General features: G+C 39.2%; 1 protein-coding gene across 11 annotated transcripts in view; it reads right to left on the bottom strand.

Annotated features, from left to right (window-relative positions):
* LOC116721851 (receptor-type tyrosine-protein phosphatase mu) overlaps nt 1-26601 on the bottom strand; it is a 200052-nt gene that overhangs the window by 103757 nt on the left and 69694 nt on the right. For all 11 annotated transcript variants that reach the window (XM_032565856.1, XM_032565855.1, XM_032565857.1 and 8 more), the window contains exons 5-7: nt 25177-25292; nt 23245-23419; nt 14358-14651 (exon numbers count right to left, since the gene is read on the bottom strand). In XM_032565856.1, the coding sequence (XP_032421747.1) occupies nt 14358-14651; nt 23245-23419; nt 25177-25292 (585 nt within the window). The remainder of the gene's footprint in view (nt 1-14357; nt 14652-23244; nt 23420-25176; nt 25293-26601) is intronic.

Here is a 26601-nt window from a genome sequence, read left to right as displayed (position 1 = left end):
GCAACGGTTACACTAAAAGCACAGAGAATTGCAGGGTGGCCAAGCTCAGAAATCAAATTAAACCAGATGCTCTCAAAGTGACAAACGCGCCAAAGTGTGAACCTCAAGCAGACGTGCACAAGCGGCTGACTGGGAGAGTCCAATCCTGGAGCGTTCAGGAAGAATGTCACACTTCCATCATCGTGGAACATCCACAGATTTCGTCCACTGAACTGCAATTCTGGTCAGTGGAGAGATGCCAGAATGGAAAGCACTTCTGCAAAATATAATCATGGATGGAGCTAGTGCTTGTCAAACAAAGAATAAGAAGAATGACATTATATAAATTAGAATTTTTATTAGTTTCTGGAACATTAGGTATTTCCTCTCATCCCTAGATGCACAAGTGAAGCAGGTCCTGAAAGAATAACTGCCCATTCTTCAAGCTACTTTTATGATTATTCAACAGTCTCTGTCTGGAGTTTTTGTGGAGAAAAGGCTAATTGTTGGTTGCCCTTGTGGCCCCCTGTAGTGCAAATGCCAGCTGTCTGAGGGAGGCAGTAAAAATGTGAGGATCTGCACCGAGTGCCCGAACACAACGTGCAACCCGTGACTCAGAATGACATCATCTGTTTGCATGAACAACAAGGTGTCCCGGCTGCTTCGGAGAAGGGTCATGGTTACATTTTACAAAAATTTAAAAAAAAAAGTGGAAAAACAACTCCCCTCCCCTTTTTTCTGCCCTCCTTAATTTGAAATGAATGTGTCACACCAAAGTAGCTTGCATCCTTTTTAAATCCCTTTTGTGCAAAAATGCAGCTATTTTCTAATAGGCCCATAACCCTGTGAATGACAACTGATAAGATGAGCCTATTATACCGGACCACTGTGACTGCTAGTTTAGTTTTATTAACTGAGGAGTAAGAGGCTTTACTAAGGGAAACTCGCAGACGGAAATCACAACAGAGAATAACAGAACCATCACTGAAAACCCACACCAGTTTTTTTTTTTTTTAACCAATTCTCTCAATTCTCAGTGGGTGATATCGCTCTCAAGATATCACCCACTGAAGGCGACATTGGGGTGAAAGTACTGAAAATATGACTCTAATATCTCTCCAGTATGGCAGATATTTCCAGTGGAATAGACTTATAATAATGACTGTGAAAGCATCCCTCGGAGCAGGAAATTACTGGGGTCTATCTTACGCCGGAGCTCCGGCAAGAGCCAGATTGGTATTCCAAGCAGCGGTCAAATTATCACCTGGCCCACACTTGCAGATGTAATTGAATAATTTGAATATGACATTTACATAGGACTATTAGTGATTTTTTTCCCCATTCGTCATTACAGTGTGACATTTAAAAAATGTTTCTAGAAATTATCAGCATGTTATTGTCCGTTGCTAATTCGATTGTTCCCCTGCTTACATGCATGCACCAGCAGCAGAGATGATGTGGTTTTATAAAATATAAAACAAAAACAACAAATAACTATGTGTTGCAACCGCCTGTCCTAGTAGGGGCTTCAAATGGGGCACTTAGCCCCTGGGTAGAGCAAGACATTAGTCCTGGATGAAAGGAAACAAATTGGGCATGTCTGGAGCACAGCCACTTTACTGCCAGACAAGTGTGTGTGTATAAGGGGAGCAATGTGTGTTTTCCCAGTGTGTTTACAGCCTTATAGGAGTGAAAGAGTTTCCATATGTGTGCTTAGCAGCGCACGTCTGGTTTCCTCAGCATCTTTCCAGCCGTACATTCAGAGGAGAGAATCACTTATCAGATCTTCCTCAGGCGTTGCTGCGTGCGAGTCGTTTGGAAAGCCAGGGATCTTTATCAGATCCGCATCGATTGGGAGCAGAAAAGCCTGGCGCTGGCGTGGGCTTCCATTCCCCGGCTCAGGAAACAGACCCGGGAGGAGGGGAAGAAAAGACGACAATGATTAGAAACCCCAAGCAAGTCAATGCGACTCCAGAGCCTAGTTGCCATCTCATCAAGATGAAATGGTGCTCAGGTTGAGGAGAAGGAGGGAGTGCTTGTTATTTGAAGAAAAAAATAAAGAGAAATGCTTTTACTTTCACAGGATGGTACTTACTGTAGATGGTCAGATTGCTTACACAGAGATGTCAGCTGAGGTTCTTACTCATACACACAGCTGTTGAAGATAGACCAGAAACAATAAAGATGATATTGGAAATTAAAATTTAGTTTGAAAAATGTTTTCATGTTAAGCGTTCCAGTTTAAGCAGCACTGTCTCTGATTGCCTTCACCTTTCTCTCTCTTTGCTTTCTGTTTGAGCTGGGCGGGCTTGGCAGGCGAGCACATTTGTTTGCCTCTTTCTATTACATCTAAAGTGATGTTGCTGCGGACAACTGAGGTAATGACATGGGTTTCACACTTAGGAAATCATTTTCATATCCCAGAAAAGCGGCCAATAATGATAGCTCTTGATAACTGACAATCAAAGCTCCATCAACCTCCTAGAGTGCTTGTCTATGCAATCCTCTGGAGGCGAAGAACGAAGAGGGACAGGACTGACATAGAAGTGGTTGGGTGTGTGAAATAGAGAGAGTCAGTGGTTTCATTTCCCATTGATGCAAATTTTAAGTGATGATTTGAAAAGTGGAAAGTGAAAGAAATGTGAATGCAACACTTTTCCCTGAGGTGATCACTAAAACGAAGCTGTGCAGTGCTGTCACCGACAGAAGTACAGGCTATGCCACTTTTAGTTTTCATTCCTAAAAATGTCTTAAACATGATGCATATTTGTAAATTTATGGCTCAGATTTAGATGTTTCTAAATTTTATTGTACATAGCAGTCTGAGTCAGTATTTCCGTTAAAATTGCATGCATATATTTATGTAGAAATGCTTTGCAGAGTTTTTTTCACCAGGAAATCAGGAGGTGCTGCATCTTGATTAGACATTGATTGTTTTGTAAAGTGCATTGAGATGATATTTGTTGTGAATTGGCGCTAGAAAAATAAACTGAATTGAATTGACATTCCTGGTTAAATAAAATAGTCAGTGGTAAAGATAAGTTATAAACCAGTTTTTATACTCTGTTATCTTTAGAAACTGTGCCAACAAAGATCACATTCGGACAAATAACACAAATAAAACTAATATTTTAGCTGTCTTCACATGTATCAAATCAAACGAGGCTTTGGGGTTAGAGCATGAACACGTCATAAAGGACAACCTTAAAAGCCAATGTATAGGACCTCATCTGTTCCAACATTTACCTCTGCACCTATAATAAAGTCAGAGACAAATGCCTGCACTTGTGACACACATACACCTTGGAGGCGTGGATAATCAGAAGGATTTATTGAATGGTGGAGGTTGCTCCTCACTCCATCAAGTCCTTTCTTTATAGGCCTCGTGATGAATGAGACTGCCGGGATGGGTGAGGATAAGGGGCAGAGGGGCCAGCAGAGCCCTGGATCAAATTGAAACCACAGAATGAGCGCTGGCACTAGACCTGGCTCGGCTGCCACCGCGTCTGATGAACCCCCTGAAGCTGTAGGAGGTGGAGATGAATGGGTGAATGTCTTCCTTCTCACAGTGCTGAATAGAAATGGAGGCTTAAAGTGTGTGAGAGAAAACAAGCCACGCTCTACCAGCTAAGGTGATGCATGAAGATATCGTTGCGTCATTCTACATCAGTGCTTAGAAAAGTCCCAATGCATCTAATTTGACAATTTTTCTACATTATTTTTCGCTATATTTGTCATATCAGAAGGTCATATATGGCCAGAATAGGATAGAGAAGTTGCTATACGTTTTAGCAGCAAGATTTAGTCATTTACAAAACTATACAAAAACACAAAATTTTACCAAGTATTTTTTGGGCTAGTTTCTACTGCAAATATCTTAGTACAGTTGAAATAAGACGAAACTAATGCACTAATAATTTTAACAGATTTTTGGATGGGGACCTGGCATCACCTAAGCTACTGTAACTCAGAAAAATTTGAGTTGGGATAAATGTTATGTTTTGCAATATCGGGCAATGAAATATTAGTTAAAATTATTGAGAGTATCATTCATTCGGTTGTATACAATATAAGATCTGTGCTGCAGTGTGCAGTTGTTAAGCTCACCATGTAACATTGGTTGAGTTTTCAACAGCAGCCTAGGTTATTTATGCAATAAAAGGCTTGTTATATTGAATGGTTAAAAATGTCTATTTCAAACCCTTTCCACCTCTGTCCAGTTATGAGGATACAAATAAACCTACCGGGTGTCTCTGAAGGGGAATTGAGAGTATGGGATCTCTAAACAAAGAAAAAGAATTGAACAACCAGTTGAAGGGAAGGGAAGAGTGGAGGAGTCGATGAAATCAATCGTGCGTTTGGCTTCCGCCGATATCCTGTGCGCTAACTGGGGTCAGCGGGACAGGTAGACTGTGCCTCGTTCTGTTTCACAATCTGTCATAAAACGTGGCCACACACCCATCTGTACACGCAGACCTGGTTTTTTTTTTTTTGTTTTGTGTTAAGCTTCCTGAGGGAAATGGGCTGTCGTTCTGAGCTTTCAACAGGAAGAGCACAACTCCTCATTTACAGATGGCGACACAATCTCAACAGGAGCAGCGGGAGGTTACCGAGGTGATTCTTCAACTTCAGCACGTCGCAGATGGCTCGTGCGCCGTTATCATTTGTCGGCAAAAACCTCTGTGTGTCATACTCAACTTGGGGTGTTACCCACAGTGTAAATCAAAGCAAGGCTCTTGACTTTGTGAAATGGTTGCTGCATTTTCCGAGCCTCCTACTTGGAGGATATATGAGATCCGAGATTGTGCCATCTAGGTGGGGGGAATAAATCCTACCATTTTTTCTGACAGTCATGTTCTTTTGTCGAGAAGTAGACAAGGAAATGTTCAAGAGCTGGAGTTATTCAACCAGACTGAATGAGTGCTTGTTGGATGCCTGGGAAAGGGAATTGGACATCTATAATTCAGCAAAAGGATGAAGAAAATCTGTGACAAAAATTACAGCAGATAGGCCATGAATAATTAAACATAGAGAATAGAAATCGCTTAAAGACCTCGAGATGAATTTCAGTTCAATTTTAAAAAACATCTGAAAGAAAGGATGGAGCAAAGTTGTTGTTTATTACCCAAATGAAGCTCAAGGGTTGACATTACAAACAACCTCAATGATAATTGCTTATGAGGAGCTGAAAAAGTAGAATAATAAAACAAAAAGTTTATGTGGATGTCACCAGAGCATCATAGGAGTTTATATGTTCTCAAAGTCTCACTTCTTTGCCTTTAGGGGAATATATAGATGGAGTTATGGAGGTGAGGAAAATAATTAGAATGAAACCACTATAAATGCAGAATTTCTCACCGTCGCCTTTTCAATTCTTTTCAACAGCAGTTGTTTGAAGCCATGTCCTTGAGAAGAACACAATTTGTCTTTTGCCGAGCCAATATCATAGAACACAATTCACCATTCTACTTTGGTCTGGCTGTGATAAAAAGACTTTTATTGTGGTTCTCTATAACCTTCCTGCACTCCACAAACTCAATCTACCTTGTTTTCTCTGACTGACAAAAGAACACAAATTCAATGGGGCTCAAACCAAGGCTTCTCATTCACCTTGCAACACACAATTTTTTAAAACCCCACTGGTCACATGACTAGCAGCTATTGTGAATGACAGACCAGTGTTATCTGAGATGGTAAGGTGAAGTGGCTTTTCGTTCACCACTCAAGGCGAAAATAGTGTTAATGAAGCGTATCTCGGGAAAACAATTACTTTTCCCCGTACAGCCAGAGAAATATACAGTATGTACTCAGTCACCTCATTTACAAATGAGTAACTATCATAAAATTAGATGTCAAGAAAACCAGCACTTCAGATGTGCAAAAGCTTCAAAAATCAAGATGAAGAACAGATCATTAGTTTGTCGCTCCTTACAGAAAATCAAGGTTTTGTTCAGAAATGTAGCTGTCTGCTGGGAAATCCTTCTCTCTTGTTTGGAGGTGAGTTGATCTTTCTGAGTTGTGGGATATTAGGATCTTGAACACAAGCTGAGTTAAAATGAACATGCAGACTAGTGTGTGCTACTGTAGATATTGTACAGGCCGGTAAACAAAAAGCATGATGAGACTGAAAACGAAAGCGTTCAGGGAAAGACCATCGCTTTGCATTTCTACCTTTACTTGTGGTCACAAAATTGATTCTAACTCTTCCTGGTACTCAGGAGATGTAAGTAAAGAACATGACACCAAGTTTGAAAGGTTGTAAGGAGATTCTTTTTTACAGTGGATTCAGCACTTATAGATCCAAACTGAGCCTGGATTACACTGGTCAACAGGCAAAAAGAAAAAAAATTGTCAGGGGTTTTTCACTTGTTTTAGGGTAATTTTGATGTGCTGAATCCAAAAATCCCATTGGTTTCGCTCAATCAGATCAACTTTCTGAACTCTGGGTGCAACATGAGCATCAAAAAGCATTACTTGCTCTCACATATGGATCGGTTTCCTGATAATCTGGGATCAATGAGAGATGAAGACGTAATGTTCAATTTACATGTACTTACCCTTATCAGTGTTTATTATTCAATTTAAGAAATCCAGGTTTGTAACATTTAATTAATACACTCTGTTAGAAAACATTTTTTTTTCTCCTAAAACTTCTTTTGGATGAGAAATATTAGTGGAAATGAACTGATAATGTCACAAAAATGTAATCAATTTAGTCAGAAGATCAGATTTCTCTAAATCAAATTAGAATAAGAACCTGACCTGATTGAGAAAAATGGATGTCATTCTTGTATTTAGTGGTGCAAAATATTCCAAAAAATATGTTGTTGTAACCCGGTGTTATAGTCACTGCTCTTTTTGGTCATAAGAAGACCATTATGGTGATTTAGGCATGGGCAAGAGTTTTTTAATACGTCATTTCGTCAGGAGGCAGATTTAGTTGGTTGTAAAGAGAAGCCTCAAAACACAATTATTTATCCTCAGGGTACATAACAGTAGAATAATAACTTAGGTGGACTATAAGATCAATGGACCATTTGTGGGTTTTTTATTACTGTTTTATTTTTTTTTTACCTTGACTGAAAATTTATAGAAATGATATCTAAGTCCTTGAGCTTAATGGAACCCATTCTGCATCAATGATATCATTTTTTATCTTATTCATAAAATAGATTCTTTCTATTATACAGAAACGGTCACCTAATGACAAGGCCCTACAAAACAAGATTGCTTGCTTAGGAAGATAACTTAAGGTTCAACTCTGGGTTTTCAGCGTTACCTCTGACCAAGGTGTATGTATCACCATGGTAACTTTAGCTGAAAACTGCAACCTCGTCAAGTTAGATATGAAATATCAATGCATGGTGAAATAACTGCCTCTTGACCAATGACTTAGCTTGAAAAAATAAAAATAAAATTTTTTTTACACCATTCAGTTTGACCGGCAGAGCTTTAGTGTTCAACAAAGGTTAAACTTAACCCGTGAATTTGCCACAAACGACAAATTGTTGAGATGTGAATGAGATGTGAGGTGAACACTTGCAGCTGCTTTATATAACCTGGTGCAGAGCTCTAACTGTTCTCACGTCAAGTCATTAAATCTTCTACGCTTTCAAATGGGTTCTTGACATATTAAGTATATATTGAAAAGAGGTTATTTTTTCTGTAGACTGCAGTTTTAAAAGACCTCTTTGGCAGCTGAACAATGTAAAATAGGAACAGCATCAATGTAAATGAGTCTTTCTGGCAGGCATGAATTTTTAGGGTTTTAAGGTTTTAAATAGAAAGTCTGTTTTATTGGTATGTCTTCAGTAAAAAGGTATTTACATTTTTACAGTTTTCTGCTGGTTCTGCTTTTTTTGGTAGAAAGCAAGTTTGTGAAGATATCAAACAAGTTTCAATATCAAACAAAGATTATCTGAGTAAATAAAAAGTGCAGTTTTCAAATGAGAATTTCAAGTATTAAGGTAAAAGGTTATCAAAACCAGTTTGGCCTTATGGGAAATTTAGTTTTCCTCTAAATCTAAAAGCTACTTGTGGCAGCTACTGCAGGAACGTTTGCTATCAACTATTTGTCCCACTTTTCTTCTCAGAATTATTTGATTTCAGACACAGCAAATCAACAAGATATATGTCTACTCTTTGTTTTTACAGCCTTCAGTGGAGGACTCTTGTCTGCTGTGAGTCATTGTCCTGCTTCATATCCCAAGTTCACTTAAGGCTAACATCACAAGTGATGGCCAGAAATTCATCTTTAGGATTTCTTTTACACAAGAGAGCAGAGTAGGTGATCCAGTTTAATCAATTACAGTGAAATTAGTGTGAAATTCTGTTAGTTTCACATTTGGTGTAACAAGACTCTTTATTTAGAATATTTTCCTAAAAATCTTAGTCATCTGTGAGACACACATTTGTGTTGTTATGGGTCAACAGAGGTTTTAAACTTGCAACTCCTTTATGAACGACATTTTTTTTTTTGCATATTTTACACAATGCTAAATGTGTAAAGATGTGAGTACAAAAAAAAGAGGCCTGGAGATATTTAGCTGTCCTTCTGGGTTCTTTTGTGAAATGTTGATGTAGTCTTGCAGTAATTTTGGTAGGCTGCTGACTTGTGGGAATGTTCCATTACTCTCACTATGGTTTGCTGGAGTTTAGAAACCGTTTTATAACACTTTCCAGACGGATGCATGTTGAATACTTTGTTACATGTAGTGGAATTTCTTCAGATCGGGGCATGATATTTTGCTTTTTGAGATAATTCACTCTACTTTATGTTGTCAAAAATGGACTATTTAAGTGATTTCATGATTCTTCAACAGTGATATGGTAATCTGACAAATTTAACCAAGATTTTCAAAAATGTGGTGAATCCAATTTCATTCAGAATTAGGAAAGGGATCACTTATTATTTCCACAAATGGCCAAAGAGGTTTTAAAAATGTCTTTAGTTAATAAATAAAATCAGAAATTGAAAACTAGATTTTCAATTTAGTCTAATTTTCTCTACTGCGATGAAAAAAAACCAAATAAAAATATCAAACAAAAATCTGTGAGTAGGTAAAATCACAGAAATATAAGTAGAAGGCATTTAACTGCACAGCTCATATAATTCTTATTAAACCCCTAACTCATGTAACAACGAGGTTTCAATGTGATTCACTTGCTGCATGGGTCAAGGCAGAGGTGATAAAAGTAGTAAAAAATAAAAACCTCCATGAATAATACTGACATGTAGAGGACAAGCTTTTGTTATTTATTCCATGCAGCTCATTCCCTCCAAAATAATCTCACTTGGAAAACAGAGCTTCTTCTGCAATCTTTACGGTGCCAGAAAGAGATTTCATTCTTATCTGAATCAAAGCAGCCATCACTAATTAACCAGGAAACTAAAATGTAAATAACTAACCACGGCGCGGGGAAAGAAATTGTGCAGCTCCTCCCCATTCTCCACTGTCATACATAAGTGTTTAACAGAGGGATGATCCCTGATTAATGCTGATTCCCCTGTGTTTAATAGCACTCAGTGCAGCAGAGTGGCAAAGTGAAAACAAACAGATGAGACTACTCCCACGAGTTGCCAGGGGCACAGATGGAGAGAACTTATAAATGGAGATGTGCAGTTGGCCGGGGTTGGAGTCTGAGCAGGTGTTTGGACCCAGTATGGACATCATGTATTGCCATTTTTTAAGCACACAAGTGCCAACGGGAAGGCAGGGGCCAAAAGATTGAGGATGAGACATAGGACAGACTGCGACAGGCTGTCCTTGTAGCGGTGCAAATGATCGCTCAGCATCGTAATAAGTTCTGTGTAGAAAACAACAGAGCATGTGCGAACCAGTCACGTTACAGCAACAAACTTCGATGTATTTTATCGAGATAAACATTATGGATTGCATAATTAAGGTAGTGGAAGGTAAATAATAAAAGGTTTCGTTCATTCCCAATGAAATTCCTCACTAAATACCTTGTAGAACCACCTTTTACTGAAGATTTATTTTTAGATATTTTCACACATTCTCAATCGGATTTTGGTAAGAACTTTGACTTTACCTTTCAAGCATATAGATATAATTTCAAATTAAGCACTGCATATTTCTGGATTTAGGATCACTGAACTCTTCAGAGGTGAACTTAAGTTCTTCTGCAGTCCCTATGAGGTTTTGTCTTTCATCGTTCTTTCCACTAACTCTACCCAGCTTCCCTGTGCAGTAAAGTAAAGTATTCTCCGCAGCATGATGGTGCCACTACCACATGCTTTACTTTTGGGATGATGTAACAAGATGATGAGCAATGTTTTCTTTACCATCGTTAGCATATTTGCAACAACAGAACAGAACATACTGTTAGCACAACAATATGTCTTATTTAACAATTGATATGACCAATATGCAATTAACTGATTAGGTGATAATAGTGCAGTAGCTAATGTGAGCACAAGCTTAAAGTTCAAGTAGATCATGGTTAGCTAGCTGCCTCTGCTAGCTAAACATGCTAGCATTACCATGCATTTTCCAAATTAAGCTGCAGCATTTTGTCCTTAAAACAGAAGTTACACAATTTTTTTTGAGATTTTCTATTTGATGAAAATATATCTTATAAAACCCATATAAATTACACTGAAGCCTGCGATTTTAAAGTTACAATATGAATTTTGCTTTTATCACAGCTTCAAGATGGCTTTTAAACTGAAGACATGGCATATCTTTCCCCCCACACAGATCTCAACTACAGCTCAGACTTCAGAACCGCGGTTGTTTAAGGTATGGTTATCCGTCTTCCCTGTGTGGGTTGGAAATGATCTCTTTATGTGAGATGCTCTGGCAATAATGTTGCTGAATTTCAGAGCACCATGCTGTGATCCTGGGGCACAACCTGATAAAACTGTGTCTTCCTTCAAGCAACACTTACAGAGTTATCAAGGACTCTCAAATGGTAAACAAATCACATGAAAGAAGGCTGGGGGTGGAGGCACCTAAAAATCTGCTCCTAGCACACAAAAAAAATCATTGGTCAGTGAAGCAGTAAGTGGTGAAAATGATACAGTATGTGCTAGGCTTATAAATTTAAATATGAACAGACAAAAGACATGCAGATAAGCAAAATAAAATGCTGGAATCATTCTGCACACCCTTGAAAGTCACAAATAGCCCCCAGAGCAATCACAGAGCCTTGGATATAACATTCTTTGTTGCTCACTGCCACAGTAATGGAAGAGCATCATGGGAAAGAAAACCTTTCAAGGGTACCCCTTTCTTTCCCTCCTGCCTCTGAACAGAGTCGGAGGCGTCCTTGCATTATACATTCCCCATTTTGCAGAAGATTGAATTAAAACATCCTTTGTCATCAGAAACATTGCTCATATTGCGAAGTGACCAAAGCGCCACTATGAATAATTATGTGGGAGACAGCGCTCTAAAGTAGCCACGGATTTTCATTAGCGCCCGCAGACAGCAGCACAGGGAGAGAAAGTGGCGGGGTGAAGCGAGTCTCTGGGCTCGTCCACATCAACGGTGATGTATCACACAGCCTGGCGAGTCTTAACCGTTCAATTAGGAGCGCTGCTGAGGCCCGGCCTGTCAGAGGCAAAGACCGGCAGAGACCCGGACAAGATCAAGAGCCGCTTCCTCTAACACACTTCAGGAGGCAGGGCCATCAATCTCCCTGACTGTGACCGGCAGGGTGGCAGGGGCAGGACCCCCAGCGATGTGGCGGCCCAGCTCAGAGGGCAGAGCAGGTAGCTTCATTCATCGCTATCAACCAAACTAAAAATGTATGAGTTCATGACCTTCACAGTGGGAAGGAGGGTATGAGGGGAGAAAATTCTCCTTCTCATCAGCATTTCTCTGGACACCAAACAGTATTAGGTGAAGGAAATTGCTGATCCTCTGTTTGTTTTGTCTCACAAGTTGGCATCCGAGTCCAGCAGGGGAATTTAGCTGGTTAATGTTGTGAGAAGGGCAGCTGGTTCAAAACCATCAGACATCTTCGCACATGTTTGAGTTTGACTCCCCACAGCACAGCAGCAACATAGTGATGCAAAATCTGAGTTGCCAATTTGCTTCATACATGATCATGATATTATTCTGTGTTGCTTCATAAGGATTTCAAATAGCTGATGGTGCTTAGAGGGAAGGAGAACACCTGGCTCAGCATTTTGGAATGGAGTTTCGTCATTGGCTATGCTTTTTTGGATTTTTTCTTTTTAAATCAATTTATTTATTTGTGTTATTTCTTTTACTTAACCAGGTAAAACCAATGAGATCCAGATCTCATTGTCAAGAAAGACATAGGCAGAAATCTGCAACACAAGGTAGTGACAAATAAACCGACTCGATGTTACAGAAAATTTACTCTAGCAAATAAATTGAAAGAAAAATAAAGATTAAGAAATGGATTTAGCTAAGTCTTTTGTTATTTTCTTTTAGCATTATTTGAAAGAGAACAAAAAACGACAAATCTGGACAGTCAGAGAAAAGGTCATAAAATAAAGAAGAAGCTCTGAGATCTAACTCTGTAGGTTGCAAAACTTTAAATTTCACACCAAACAGGCAAACTAAATGAGAAAACATGCAGCATCATGACGTGCTGCAAAAACAAAAAACAAACTGAGTTCAATAAGAAGTTTTCACTTTGTTTTACTTCATGCAGAAAATAATTAGTGAAATTAAACATCAGATATGCAGCTTTTGTTAATTTCACACTTCAATAACTCAAATATAGTGCAGATATCCAGTGAACATCTATAATGAGTGTCTTCTTCTCTAATTTGAGTGAGTAAAGCACATTACAACACAGGTGCATGTCCTAAACTGCACTGAACCCTGGATTGTTATGAGTTGCGCCACCTGCAGAACCTTGTTGCTTCTCCGCTTTCATATTGGCATTTCTGAAAAACACCATCAAACATAGATGTCACTCGTCAATATTTTTTATAACTGCTGCCTTGGTAAACTCCGCCTGAGGGCAGAGTGATGCAAAAAGAAATTTCCAAGAGGTTGCAAAATTCATCACAGGAAACGGTTGCAGCTGTTAGTTTCAACTTTTATGTTCCTACAACCAAACAGAGACTGGTAAAGAAAAATACTTGTGCACGTTAAAAAGCCTGAAGGTGGTGAGAATATTATAGTTTGGATCTGCATTGATCAGTTTGGGTCTGAAAAACTCGCTTTGATTTCTGGATTCTACAACTTGTGAAAGTTTGGAGTAATGATTGGCTGTCAATGGATGGTTTCTATCACAACATGAATTCACAACAAATCATTAATCTAGGTGCCAATAAGCAAATCCACCAAGAAATTAGTCCATTGACAATAAGTGTCAATTACTTGACACTGATTTGATTTTAAGAAATTATATAGAGATAAATACTAAGATAAGATAAGAGTAGCGTATTTTTCGGACTATAAGCTGCTACTTTTTTCCCCACTCTTTGAACCATGCAGCTTATAGCCCGTTGCGGCTTTTCTGTGGATTTTTCTTCAACCACCAGAGGGCTCTATAGCAGGAAGTGAATCATTGGAAGTTAAACTTGGAAATCAAAGAAGAAAGTGCTGCTTTTCATTTAGAACATGCACATGCTAGCAGCAGGCACCACGGAGAAATGTTTTCAAACTCACCCCCTCATCATGGAAACCACAGTAAGAAGCTCATATGATGCAGCTTTTAAGTTGAGGACCATCGATCTGGCAGTACAGATTGATAGCCGCTGGCTCGGCATGAACGAATCCATGGTTCGGCGTTGGAGATGCAGGGCTGCGTCCTTAATAGCAGATTTATTAAGGACGCAGCGGAGGGCTGCCTCCTTAATAAATCCCTCCGCTGTGTCCTTGTGGAAAACCGAGGGCGACGGAGATATCAGCGGCTTATAGCCCGGTGCGGCTTATATATTTACGTTTCCAGTTTGTTAAAAAAAACTTTGTGGATGCAGCTTATAGTGAGGTGCACTATATAGTCCAGAAAATACTGTATGTTATTGAGCCCAGAATTCTATGGAGAAGAATTAGTGTCTAAAATAAAAGTACATTTTGAGGTCAGGCATTGTCCTTCTTTTTAAAATATAGAATAATATCCACTGAGTAAAAAAAAAAAAGCCATTATGAATTCAGTTTGCAGTTTTCCAATAGTTATGTGTGAGCCACAGCAAGCATCTGGTCAGATAAGAACAGGATTAAATATTTTTGGCCTACATGTTAAACACTTCATGTTTATATTTGATGCATTTAATTTAAGTGTCCTTGATTTCCGTTTTTATCTCATAAGTACTCATAGCTTTTATATTTCCAGCTGAGTACAAAAGATCAACACGCATCCTTATACATGTTTTGTATTTTTCATCCAAATCAGCAGTTGTTTATATGCAAGTGTTGGGTTTCTACCTGCACATTTGGTCCTGGCCCTCAGAGGAGGTCCGGGAGCTCCGGTGCCGCCCTCCAGGGGCCTGGTCAGCAAAACGCTGATCTCGTACTCGGTGTCTGGGTCCAGGTGGCCGATCTTGTGCGTGGTCTTGTCTACGGGCTGCAGGTCGTACATGGTTCCAGACACGGTGCGGTACTCCACCTGCCTGTCGATGATCGGACCGTCCCCGTTGATGGAGTTCGCGTTCAGTTGGATCCAAAGGTAGGTGGCTCCAACAGCAGTCAGCTGGGGTGGGGCGATAGGCACTGGAGGCTCTACGGGTAGAAAAGGTTTAACCAACGTTACACTGTCACAGTTTAGCAGCAGGAAAATTGTGCTAATGTAAAACATGGTTATGTATTTTCTACTTTTTGTGAACAGCATAGGCATTTGCAGAAAATGCTGGATAAAAACGTGCAAGGAAACAAGATGAACAAATTCAATGTCTTCTTTTAAATAACCAGATCGACATTCAGTTAAAGCTGACAAAGAATATTTTCTGTTTTTTCCTCAATAATCAAGGCATTTAACAAACCCAAATCAATATTTTCATCTTTATGAATAGAATATCTCATCAGCCACAGCAGAGAGTCATTTAATCACAAACATTTTGAAAGAAATGGCAACTTTAAAAACTAGCGTAAAGCTAGTCAGACCTTGGTGGATTCTGTTCCTATTGAACAATTTATTGATCCTAATCAGAACACTCCTATTCAAAGAGTGCAGGCAGTTGACGATCGTACATGCTTCTTCTCCTATCAATTCAGGAGCTGCTTTAATCTCTCATCTCGTGGCTGTGGGGGAATTTTGTAATTCTGTTTAAATGGACTGATGAGAGCGTGGAAAACAAATTAAAGAGTCTTTTTGACAGAGTGAAAAGTAATTAATTGCTTTTCTGAAGTCTGCATGCATGTAGCAAAGGCTAACTTACGATAAGGATTTTGCTTGCTTTTACCTTTCAAAAGGAGTTACATTATATATTAATATCTAACAGATTATTATAATACAGTAGAATACAACTGTATGCATTTTTCAGTGCTTACTGAAGTACAGTCATCCTGAACAAAATAAAATCAGTCTCATCTATTTATTTTTGGAAAAGAAAGTAATTTAATTGCATATATGTCACAAAACATAAACCCAATTTGCTTAATAAAAAGATAAAACAAAATGTGTTTCTAGAGGCAGAAAAAGTTAGGACACCTTACCCTCTAATAGCTAGTGTTATCACATCTTGGGTTAAATCCTGAGACACTCCTCACTCTAAGCTGGCAGATGTTTGAGGGGTTTCCTGTATGTAGCTTTTAGTCACCACATTGCATCTGTGCTAAACCTATTTAAAGGAGAAGTCCAAATCAAGTCAGTCACTCCAAGCCAGCTCTAATGTCTTAGACTTATTGCCAGAAGACTTCAGGCTCACCTTTTGGTGAAAGGCAGGAGAACTGTCAAAAAAAATATTAATGTTTAACTTTCAAGTCAAACCGATAGTCTTCTGCACTGAGGTAAGTATCAAGTCTTTTGGGAACAGGCCTAACTCATGTTTAAGACACATGGTAAATTAATGTTTTTCACCCAAAGTCCAAGTCAGAAACAAACACAAATCCAGGTCAAATATCAAATAAATCACCCAAAGTTTAAGTTATATTTCAAATGTTTCAAGAGCTAGTCTAAGTTAGGTCTTAAAATGATCACTCCGAACCCAAATATTTAAATTTTTTGACAGTAAATAAGAGTGACATTTGTGTATTTATGATGAAAGAGGAATCCCAGGACTGGTTAACCACTTGTTTATGCCCCATTTATAATGAATTAAACAGGAAGTGCTCTTATTGTGAAGAATCTGAAGTTTATTTCAATGATTTTGCTAACACCCATCAATCTCTGTGTTAAAAAGGTCTTTTCCCTACATTATAGTGCTCTACATACAGTCTGGAAGCTTTTCTTCTCTCTCCTACCCATAAAAGTAAAAACCTAATAGAAAACCACGTGCTAAATTTGCATTTAAGACTTGATCAACTTAGGTTCTTCTTAAACAACCTGAGTTGATCACTATAGAGTTTAGTTTAGGAGACATATGTGTGTTCATTATTATGAAGCCACAGCTGAGATGGGCAATTATGTTATGAACCATTCATAGCCCAGGCTGAGCAAATGTACTTAATACATAAAACATTTTCACATGATACACACAATCAGGAGTCTGTGGTTTATTTGTCGGCTTGTTTTCACATCGTATGCATGAGAAAAAAATCGTTGATGAGGCTCCAGTCCTTGACCTTGACTCTCAGTCAAGTCTCGAAGCTTTAAATTGCAACGGTTTAAAATAAAAACCTTTATCTGTAGAATGTTTATGGATGGTAAAGCAAACACGTGAATATATCTTTGCAGCATTTATTCATGACATGCCAACTATAGGTCAGTGTCAAACTCAAGTGTTGCAACAATCCATGTTTTGCAAACTTAGCTGTGCAAGCTCACAATATGAAAGACCCTCACACAATGGTCTAGAAGTATGCAATTAAAAGAGAAGACTTCTCTGTGGTGGAATATGAGAAAAATTTCCACTATGTCTATTTTACTGTTGTCAAATGAAGGTAATGGTGAAAATAATGGCATACAGGAATCAATTTACTGGCCCTCTTCACCTCCAGTGGGACTATTTGGATTGTTGAAAGAAAAACATTCTTTACGGGAACAGATTCATTGCTTTCTTTAAAAGTTGGAACTTACTGACAACCTTGAATGTGACCTTTTCTTTTTTATGTCACCAATATTTGTCTAATCTTGGATAAACCTTGTGCCATTTCTAGTTTAATGAGGTTTCTTGAAATGTCAGGCTAATTATTTCTACCTTGGAATAGATATAAAGATTTTAGCATTTCAGTTTCTTCATACACTATAGCCAGGTAACAGAATGTAGCTCTAACATTTACAAGACTGTTAATAAAATTTCCTGAGAGACAATATTAATGTAATAATGGTTCAGTTTCCAATAAAAAGGTATTCACTGAAAACTTAGCATCTAGCACTGTCAAACGCTAACAGTTGTACATCTGGTTGGTAACAACAAAAAGCTCAAAAATAACAGAAACGCTGCATTAGTTGAGGTTTTTGTGCATAGGACAAGAAACCCATAAGTTTAGGTCCTTCTTCAGCAGATGGTTACCTCACATGACTTCTGAGTCAAGACTGGAAACTCCTGCTAATCCGAGCCTTCAGTGTTTCCTGCAAACATCACCTAAAGCGAACCAGTTAATCCCCATGGTCTTCTTCTACAGTTACATGCAGCACATCAGTCTCCATGTTGGAGCCAGACAAGACAATACAGTGACCTGAAATCTGAGTTCAAACACTGGCTAGTTCTGATGGGCTTTCATGGTCTGGTATGTCTTAAAAGGGGTTTAACTTAGTTAGGCAAAAAAACATTCAGATCAATTTAAGGGACAGAAAACAGTGGGTCACATAGAGATCAAGTATAACTTAGAAACATTAGAGCATAATTCAGGGAAAAATTAAGATGCATCAGGAAAACAACATATTCCTAGATCAAGTAAGCAAGTGCGATGACTCACTTGGCAGATTTTACTGGAACATTTGCCATCATGCTCCTGAAAGCAAAGCATCTTATGATGCAGGAGACCAAATGGCCAAAGTATTTTGCTGCTGACTCAGTCATGACTGGTTTATCGAGAAACTATTGAACTGATTTATAAGAACTACTACATCCGGTTCCTCAGAAATCCTCTTGTAGATATAAAGGAGTGCATCATTTGGAAGTGGAAATAAAATTAGTTTTTAAATCTTTTGCAAAAAACACTCAAATGTGTATTATTTTATTTGAATTCAGCCCTTTTAACAGTTTTGCAATTGCCTTCAGCAGCAAAATAATAATGGGGCTTTTACGGTAATGGCAAAGCCAAATAAAGCCCATTTTTAGGAGGTTTGTGCCCAACAGTGAACAAAGTACGATGAAGATCAAGGATCACAGTTGTCAAGCAATTAAAATTCCAAGCTCAAAAATGAAAACAATATAACTCCCAGAAATGTGGAAATTTGATCCTTTTTTCAATAAGAAAGTCACACAACACAGTTTCCATTTTTTGGATCAATACTTTTAGAGATCCATTTTCTACAAAAGCTAGACTACTTTGTTAATTTCGTAGAAGTCATGTAGGCTTAGTATCTTATTGAGTAGATATAAAACACTGCAAAGCACTTCAGACTAGGACAAAAGTTCACATTTAAATAGGACAGTTACCCTAAACACCCAGACAGAGCTACACTGAATAGATTTGAACCAAAGCACATTCATGGGTTAGAGTGGCCTAGTCCAATAGCAACCACAAGAAGATATTGATTCACAAAAGCCACAGCTTCTCACTTTGATGAAATAATTCCTGTAGGTGCACTAATCCTCTGCTCAGTCGTAGCAGATGCGCCTCAAATAACAGATTACAAGATTGAAAAACACTCGAGTTCTGGAAGACTTCATTAGCAACTCGCTTCCTAATGCTCGAGCTTCATGCAGCAGGGTCCCTGAAAGGTCTTCAGAGCCAGCTAGTCGCTCGCTGGAAGTGGTTGACGGTGCACAGATGACAGCGGTGAACGTGCCCAGTGCTCTGAGAGCAGCTGCTGTCATGATTTTGACCAGACGGGCAAACGGCCTGGCGACAGCTGCGTCTTGGCCTTCCACAGCATCTGCCGGCCACAGCAGATTCTCACGCCCTGACATCACCATGGACCCACAACTACACCAGGAAGAACCCGACGTCAACTTAAACTAACAATTACTGCCATTATTTTATTACTATCTATATTTTTAATATTCAACAATTCAGTGTTTTACAAGTGTAACTAGAAAAATGTTACTTAATTGCACTAACTAGTGTAACTTGTACTTTTATGAGTATTTTTGCTAAGCTGTACTTTTTACTTTTACTTGAATAATTTCATTGTGAGGTATTTCAACTCTTACTTGAGTAAAACTTCTGGATTCTCTACCCACAGTGAGTAACTTCTCTAAGTGAAAAACAAACATGTTTTAACCAAAAAATTCACCAGACATAAACACACACCTGCAGAAGCTGAACTGGAAAATATATATATTTTGCCTGATCTTGTTTTTTTTTTTTTTGTTACTTATATGAATTATTGCTATTTTCATCTTGGAAATACCAAAATTTCCACTTAACTTTATATTTTGGTTCATCTGATCTGAATTTTTAAATATGAAATGATTGATAATTTGATCAGTTACTCAGTATTTGAGTAGACTTTTTACTAAATATGTTTTACTCTTGAGTAATTTCTTGGACAGTTACTTTTTACTTTTACTTGAGTAAAAATATGTGAAAGCAGTGTTACTCTTACTTGAGTTTAATTTTTGGGTATTCTGCCCACCTCTGACCATAACACCCCGAGAGTTTATAGTTTAGTATACAGTATTGTGATGCATTACGCTAGCAAAATGTGCATTCACACCAGCTCTGTTTGGTCCACTTCAATCAAACTCCAGTTCATTTCCCTTGAAAGTCTGATTTATTTGGGAAGGTGCAAAAGCACAATCAAACTGATGCAAATCAAAAAAACGAACTCTGGTTCAGATGAAAATCCAGGTCTCAGTATGATTGATGTGAAATCTGGTGCAGTACGAATGCATATGGGAACAGTAAGCAGACCAGAGACCGCTCCATAAGCAGGAAGTGGACTATTGCACTATCCCACAATAAGTTCAATAGTCTAATAGTCTTCTTAACTAAATGCTTACATTTAGTGAAGAAGGAAGTTTCACTCAGTGTCTTCATCAGAGGTTTTCATGTCATTTCCTTCAGTGGTTCTTGGTGCAACGCCACCACAAGCGAGGGGGGCAACAGGTTTTTGAAAGGGTTAAAAAAATGATCAGGTGTAAAAAGACCACAAGAATATCTGCAATCAGACTAGTTATCAGTATTCTCAAATTGGGTTTTGTTGCTTTAAGAAGTGTACTGTTAATGTGGAATACTTATAATCCAGTGCCAGAGTGGCAGTGGTAGACAATCCTATGGCATAGGATTGACAATATAGGTTTGTTGACAACAATCTCTCCAGCTGGGTCTTGTGTAAAACCAATGATGACTAGGTGAAAAAGCATCCTCATGTCTACTGTAAAGTATGGAAGAGGATCTGTAATGCTGTGGGTTGCTTCTCTTCCAAAGGGCCTGAAAACCTACATCACTCTTTGAAATACAACATTTACAGTTACACACGGTTGAATAAAATATTAGTTATCAATGGAGTTTTGACTGGCAAAGGATCTAAAACATATGGTCAGCTATGCACAGGAAAGTATCACAAAACAAAATCTCATTCACTAAACCTAAATTCAGTGAACTGAAGAGAACAGAGCATAATAGAGGAAGCTGGTCAAAGGTCATAGATCCCCATCTCTGCTGTAATCTTGCAAAATGTTCCAGGTGAAGTCAGAATACTGCTTGATAAAAGGGAGTACTACAAAGTAATAACAGCAGTGGTGCCAACAGCTTTGGTACATACAGAGAAAAAAACAATTCCTTTTTCATGTGGGATTTATGGATTGTCTGTTATAAGCTGATTAATCAACTAATCATCAGAGAGCTGCACATACTTCAAACACTTGAACGTGCAAACCCCCAACCTAAATCTGTTTTCTACTAACTGGAAAGGAATAACAAGAGTTGCCACTCAGCTCTGTTGTTAAATGAGTTAGAATGCACTGTTCATGAATCCGCCTATGTTTTTCCCATTACATGCACTGAGCCTCTCTTGTTAAGATGCAAGAGATCCTCATTATGTTGCACACTTTCCTAATTGGGATGGCAAAGAATTGATCTGCCACCTGATATAAGAAGAGGTGGTCACAGGAAAACAAAGGGCTAGCGTAACTGAACTGAGATTTTTTTCATTTTTTTTTGGGTGGCTATTCTCATTAGTGCCGACACATCTGCAACCTTCACATCCTTGAGCCGCAAAGCGTGGCCCAGAATACAACGCCTGAGCTCAGTAAGGGCTCCAGGTGATTTTAACCAGGGCCGAGAAAAGGAGTCAGCACCAAGCCAGGGCAGTAATTATCCTCCTTTCAAAACCATGGGCCGCTCTGCAGGAGATCTCATCAAAACGGAGGCGAACGGGCAGAAAGACGGGCCTGCACCGGAACCAGTCTGCACAGCACTCTGGAAATGCATGCAGCACGCTCGGGCGCATAAATCTGACAGAACGCTGGCATGAAACGCAGACGTGATTATCTGGGATAATCAAGCATTCAACGTCGTTCTGTTAAAGGAAAAGGCAGCGTATGGTACCGAGGGGCGGGGATGTGTGACTGCAACGGGGGTCATAATCCACAGAGTCACTTCCAGGGTCACCCCTCCAAAAATGAGTGTCGGACGCAGGGAAACACACATTTAAGAAGGATTTACAACTCACTCCTGCTTGTTTTATGACTTGTACAATAAGAGGAGATATCAGATTTTATGTCTGACACTTATGAGTGGGAAAATGTCTTTTATCCTCCTCGAATGAGTCAAAGTCACTGAGATGTGAAATTGGCATAGAATTTAAATTTAAATGGGGATGGATTACAAGAATTAACAAGGAGAGCGAGTTTTACATATTTCTGACTCGACAATTTTACACCTAACAGGTTTGCCTTGTATGTAGCAAGTAATGGATTGAAAGCAGAGATCAGCAAAACCACTGCTGTCTAGTGGGGATGTGTAAGTGATTTAGCTGCTGTGTTTATGCACAAGTGTGATTCCGAGAGCCTCCGGTGTGTCAGTAAATTTTCTTTGAGTACGCCACTGAAACCCACTGATACACTCAGGCAAGGAGACTTTATCTTCTTTTTACGCTTTGCTGTGTCTGTGCTGGGCCATTCCCGCATGATTGACAGACCTCGATCCTGGACGGGCAGGATTAAACCTATCAATCACTTAAAGCTCAGAGACAAAAAAAAATTGAGGAATAAAAAAAAATCCGGGCAGTAAATTCAATTGAGAGCACCAGGGAGAAAATTGAGGTGAAGAAATATAGAGGGCCATTACCGGGCTATAGGGCTGCAGGAAAGAGGGGCCTTGCAAGATTTAGCTTCGGACGACTCCATAAATTCATATCAAATGACTGCAGGAGTGAAATATCCGAGAGGTTACTGTAAACCCTGCTGCCTCCTGCCTTTCTGGTCTTTTTAGGTGGAATTACGTTCAGTCAAGGACAGCCTTTATAGGAGAAGTATTAAAGTCATGCAGACAACAAATCAGCCTAAACAGCTTGTGTTTTCAGAGTGGCATTAGAGGACGTTTTTACTAAAAGACATGCTGCATTTTCTATTTGTCTTTTGTTATCATCCATGAAGGTCATGGGGATGGGAACCACTCCAGCCTTTGGACTTGGGACTTTTCATATCCAGAAACCTTTTGTATTCCTGCCCACTTCAGCCCAGCAGCAGCATTTTATGAGTTAGATGAAACGAACTCTTAGTTACCCAAAATTATAGCAACTTTCTCAAAACAAGCTGGCCTCTCAGAGTAATAAATGTACTGTTCTGTTTATATGATGGCCATCTGCAGCTACATTAAGCTTGGATATGAGAGAAAAGATCATAAAGGTTAAACATTTTGTTTCGTTTAATTAACCTGCACATAGGAGTCATCTTAAGGCTCAATGGTGAATATTCACTATATTCTTTACAAGCATCAATGGGAAGCTTTGTTCATGCCTCAGACTTATTACATTTTATCAAGAACACCTGAAAGTTAGATTTTGCTTTCCAATGACGCTGTTTCGTATACATCATTTTATAGAGACAGCTGCCACAACACTAAACAACAATAGTCAGTGTTTTGGACAAATACTCACGTTTTATGGTTAGTTCACCATAATTGGACACTCCAACACCTTTGTCTGAGTGGACAATGCAGCGGTAGCGGCCCGAGTCGCCCTTGGTCGTGTTCTCCACATCAAAAGTGCCAATGAAGCGGCGGTTGTTCCAAGGTTTAGTGGCTTTCATCGGGGCCTCCCGTCCACCGATGCCCTGTTTGGAACACAGACAAACACACATTTGAGACTTGGGAATGGAAAGGTTCAATAAGCAAATTGGCCTGACCTTGTGTGTGTGAGTGTGTGTGTTTTAGAAACTCAAGTTTGGCGTACTTGTTGTCCACGCTTGTCTGTTTGCATCTTATCGTTCCCATCGCTGGCTGATTAGAGGAGCACATTTATCACACAGGAGTGCACGCCTACACACGCACACACACACGCATGCACCCCCCTACACAAACAGTGGGCTCCTCCCCAGCTGTCACCCCTCACAGCAGGCAGATGGGGGACATTTGTTCATTAGAAATATTTCTTCATTACTGTCATCGGGGGACTTCACTTAATGTTTGTTTTCCAGCTCCTGTGCTAATGAGGATGTGTTTGTTAAAATGATGGAGTACCTGGCAGAGGACCTTTACTCGGCGTAACGCTCGCACCGATCACACGTGTGACAGTGTGCTTAGCAGCCCAGCCAGCTCAGGTTATGTTTGCCAGATGCACTACCTTCGCTGCTCAGAACAAGGTCAACGCAAGAGTGCTGCACAGCTCCGTGCCAGATATAGCATGCCGTATCCACATGGAGTCGACATCTATGTAGGTTAAGACTGTACTGCGGTGAACTGAAACAACTGTAATCCCCTGCCTTGCAGCTGCAGCACCTCAAACATAGGGGGAAAAGGAAGCAGCAAAGGCTTTATTTTGGAATGATGGTGCAGTAAGTAAGAAAAGCAACTTGTGTTATCTGAAAGTTCATCGTAGAAGCAGCTGAGAGGCTTGGAAATCAATGTCTGGACCCAGGTTAGGCCAAAGCCAAAACAAAATTCTGCACTTCCCACCAACACACAAACAGAGGCCCCAGCTGCATTACTCAGGACAAATGTTCTTACAGATACACTGAGAAATCTACTGTTGACCAGAACCAGACAATTTCAGCTTCATTGGCCAGTCAGTAACTCAAAGATCCAACCTTTTTCTGATCAGTTAACACACCATACATCAGTGCTCGGATGTTGCACTAACAATAACACTTTTCACTCTGGAAGTGGTTACCTTGGAAAGACGACTGAAAGTGGTTTTCAGAGTTAATGAGGTGAACTCAGGGAAAGCAAATACTGTAGATGTAAAAAGCTAAATATACATATATATATATTCTACAATTTGTTTAGACATCTTTGTGGTTTATTTTAGTTGTGACTAAAAGCGGGAAACAAGAAAGCTGGAAAAAATGCAGGTAATTTATCACATAATTTAGCTTTCACCCTCCTTGATCTGGAAATGTTGGGTTACTGGAGATCTCACGGCTAAGCTTAAAGTTATACGTTCTGTAGGAAATACAAAGTTTGTATCTTTCAGCCTGCTCTAATTATCTTGATGAGACTTTGAAGACAAATCATCATATCAACTCAATAATTCCTTTTTTAAAAGTAATTGCACAACTTTATATTACTGCAGTGGTTTTCTCATATGTGCATCATCTCTGATTATTTAATAAATATTTAATGACCGTTCAAAGCAGGAAGGAAAATAATATTTTGAGTGCTGTTCTCATATAATCTTATAAAGACATTAGAGCTGGTCAAAACAGGCTTAGACATAACAAAACTTTACAAAAGCAACTCAAAAATATAACTCGTCCTGGATTACAAGACTAGAGATTTAAATGTGTAGGTTAAGCAGTTTGAAATCTAAATAATCTACTTGTAGCGGTGAGTGTATGGTCATCTTCAGCTGGAGAGAAAGGTGATCACTTACCTGTAGCCATAAGCGAAAGTTGTCTCTCTTGCGTCCATTCACGGTGCAGTGGAACGATGCAGTCTGTCCAGCATTGACTTCCACTCCCTTTATAGTCAGAAAGTGTGGTGTATTCACTAAAAAAAAAGATAAACGCTTCTGTATCATAAGACTTCACAAAGAGAGAAGTTTATCTCGTAAAGAAAAGATGTGACATTTTATGAGACTTGGGTGCCATAAGAGTGCAGGTTAAGATCAATTAATCGTCTTGGTCTCATTCAAGCAACTGAAATTTGCAGGTAGGATTCATATGAAATACTGGAGGTCTGAGTAAATAACTCTCAAAGGCCTTGAAATGTTGAAGGCTGGCGGCTCTTTGTGAGAAACATTCCACCAAAAATCTTTAAAAGTGAATAACCAGAGCCTCATCTTGAATCAATGAAAAACTCTAGTTCCTAATGTCTCTCCTTTGCATTCTTCCTGCAATCTAGGGCATTTCTCAATAAGCACTATTCTCTTCAATTTGAGCTCATTATCAGTGTGTTCGCAGACCGAAAAGGACCACAGAAAGTAACTTATTTAGAACATTTTTTAATAAGTACTGCTGTTCGCATAGAAAAATAGGGCAATTCAGTGGAACGACCTTGATTCGAAACATAACCAAATCTCTTAAGACTTGGCAAAAGCTAATTCTATCACTTTCATCATCAACACTCACTTCTTGTTAATATTTTATGACCTTTCTGTTAAACCATCCTTACTTTAAAACTATGTTCTGCCAATTCGTCTGGTACCAGATCTATTTTTCCATCCCTTCTTTAATGATGGCAGGTTGGGGAGACCACCCGAAGGCACAATAACACCTCTGAGCTGGCGGTCGTATAAATAGAAAACGAATTGACCAGGCTTTACCGAGAAGTCGCTCTCATCACTTTGCTTATCACTCAAAGGAGCCCCACTGCCATTGAGTAGATTATTGATCCTCTCGCACTTACACATTTAAACACCGACCACGTCGCAAGGACTCATTGATTTGCTCAAATACATTCATATGCTGCACGTTTGGCCGTAAAAATCCATCTTATTGACATAACATTTGTAGGAATTCAGCTGCTTTCAGATGGTGAGCAGGTCATTAGTGACCGACAACCGGAGCCTGATACTTTGGCTATGATGGGCGGAGCAAAGCATGAATCAATTGATGAGAACCAATGTGGTATCGATTCAGACGTTGTGTGGAAACCTTTCAGTTTTAACTTGAGTGGTTTGGAGTTGCAGGGACTAACAGGAGTTTCTGTACACAGGAGATCAAACATGAAGAAACTCCCAAAGGCTGAAGAGGGAAAACGGTGAGTGTATGCTTTATATAACAGAACTTTCAACAAATCTGGATTTAATTGTTTACCAAAAGGAGAAGTTAATGTCATTTTTGAACATGTAAATCTT

Source organism: Xiphophorus hellerii, chromosome 6 (assembly GCF_003331165.1).
Source record: "Xiphophorus hellerii strain 12219 chromosome 6, Xiphophorus_hellerii-4.1, whole genome shotgun sequence".
NCBI classification, from domain to species: Eukaryota; Metazoa; Chordata; class Actinopteri; order Cyprinodontiformes; family Poeciliidae; genus Xiphophorus; species Xiphophorus hellerii.
Note: the sequence above shows the minus strand (reverse complement) of the source record. Positions and strands in the feature narration are given on the sequence as shown.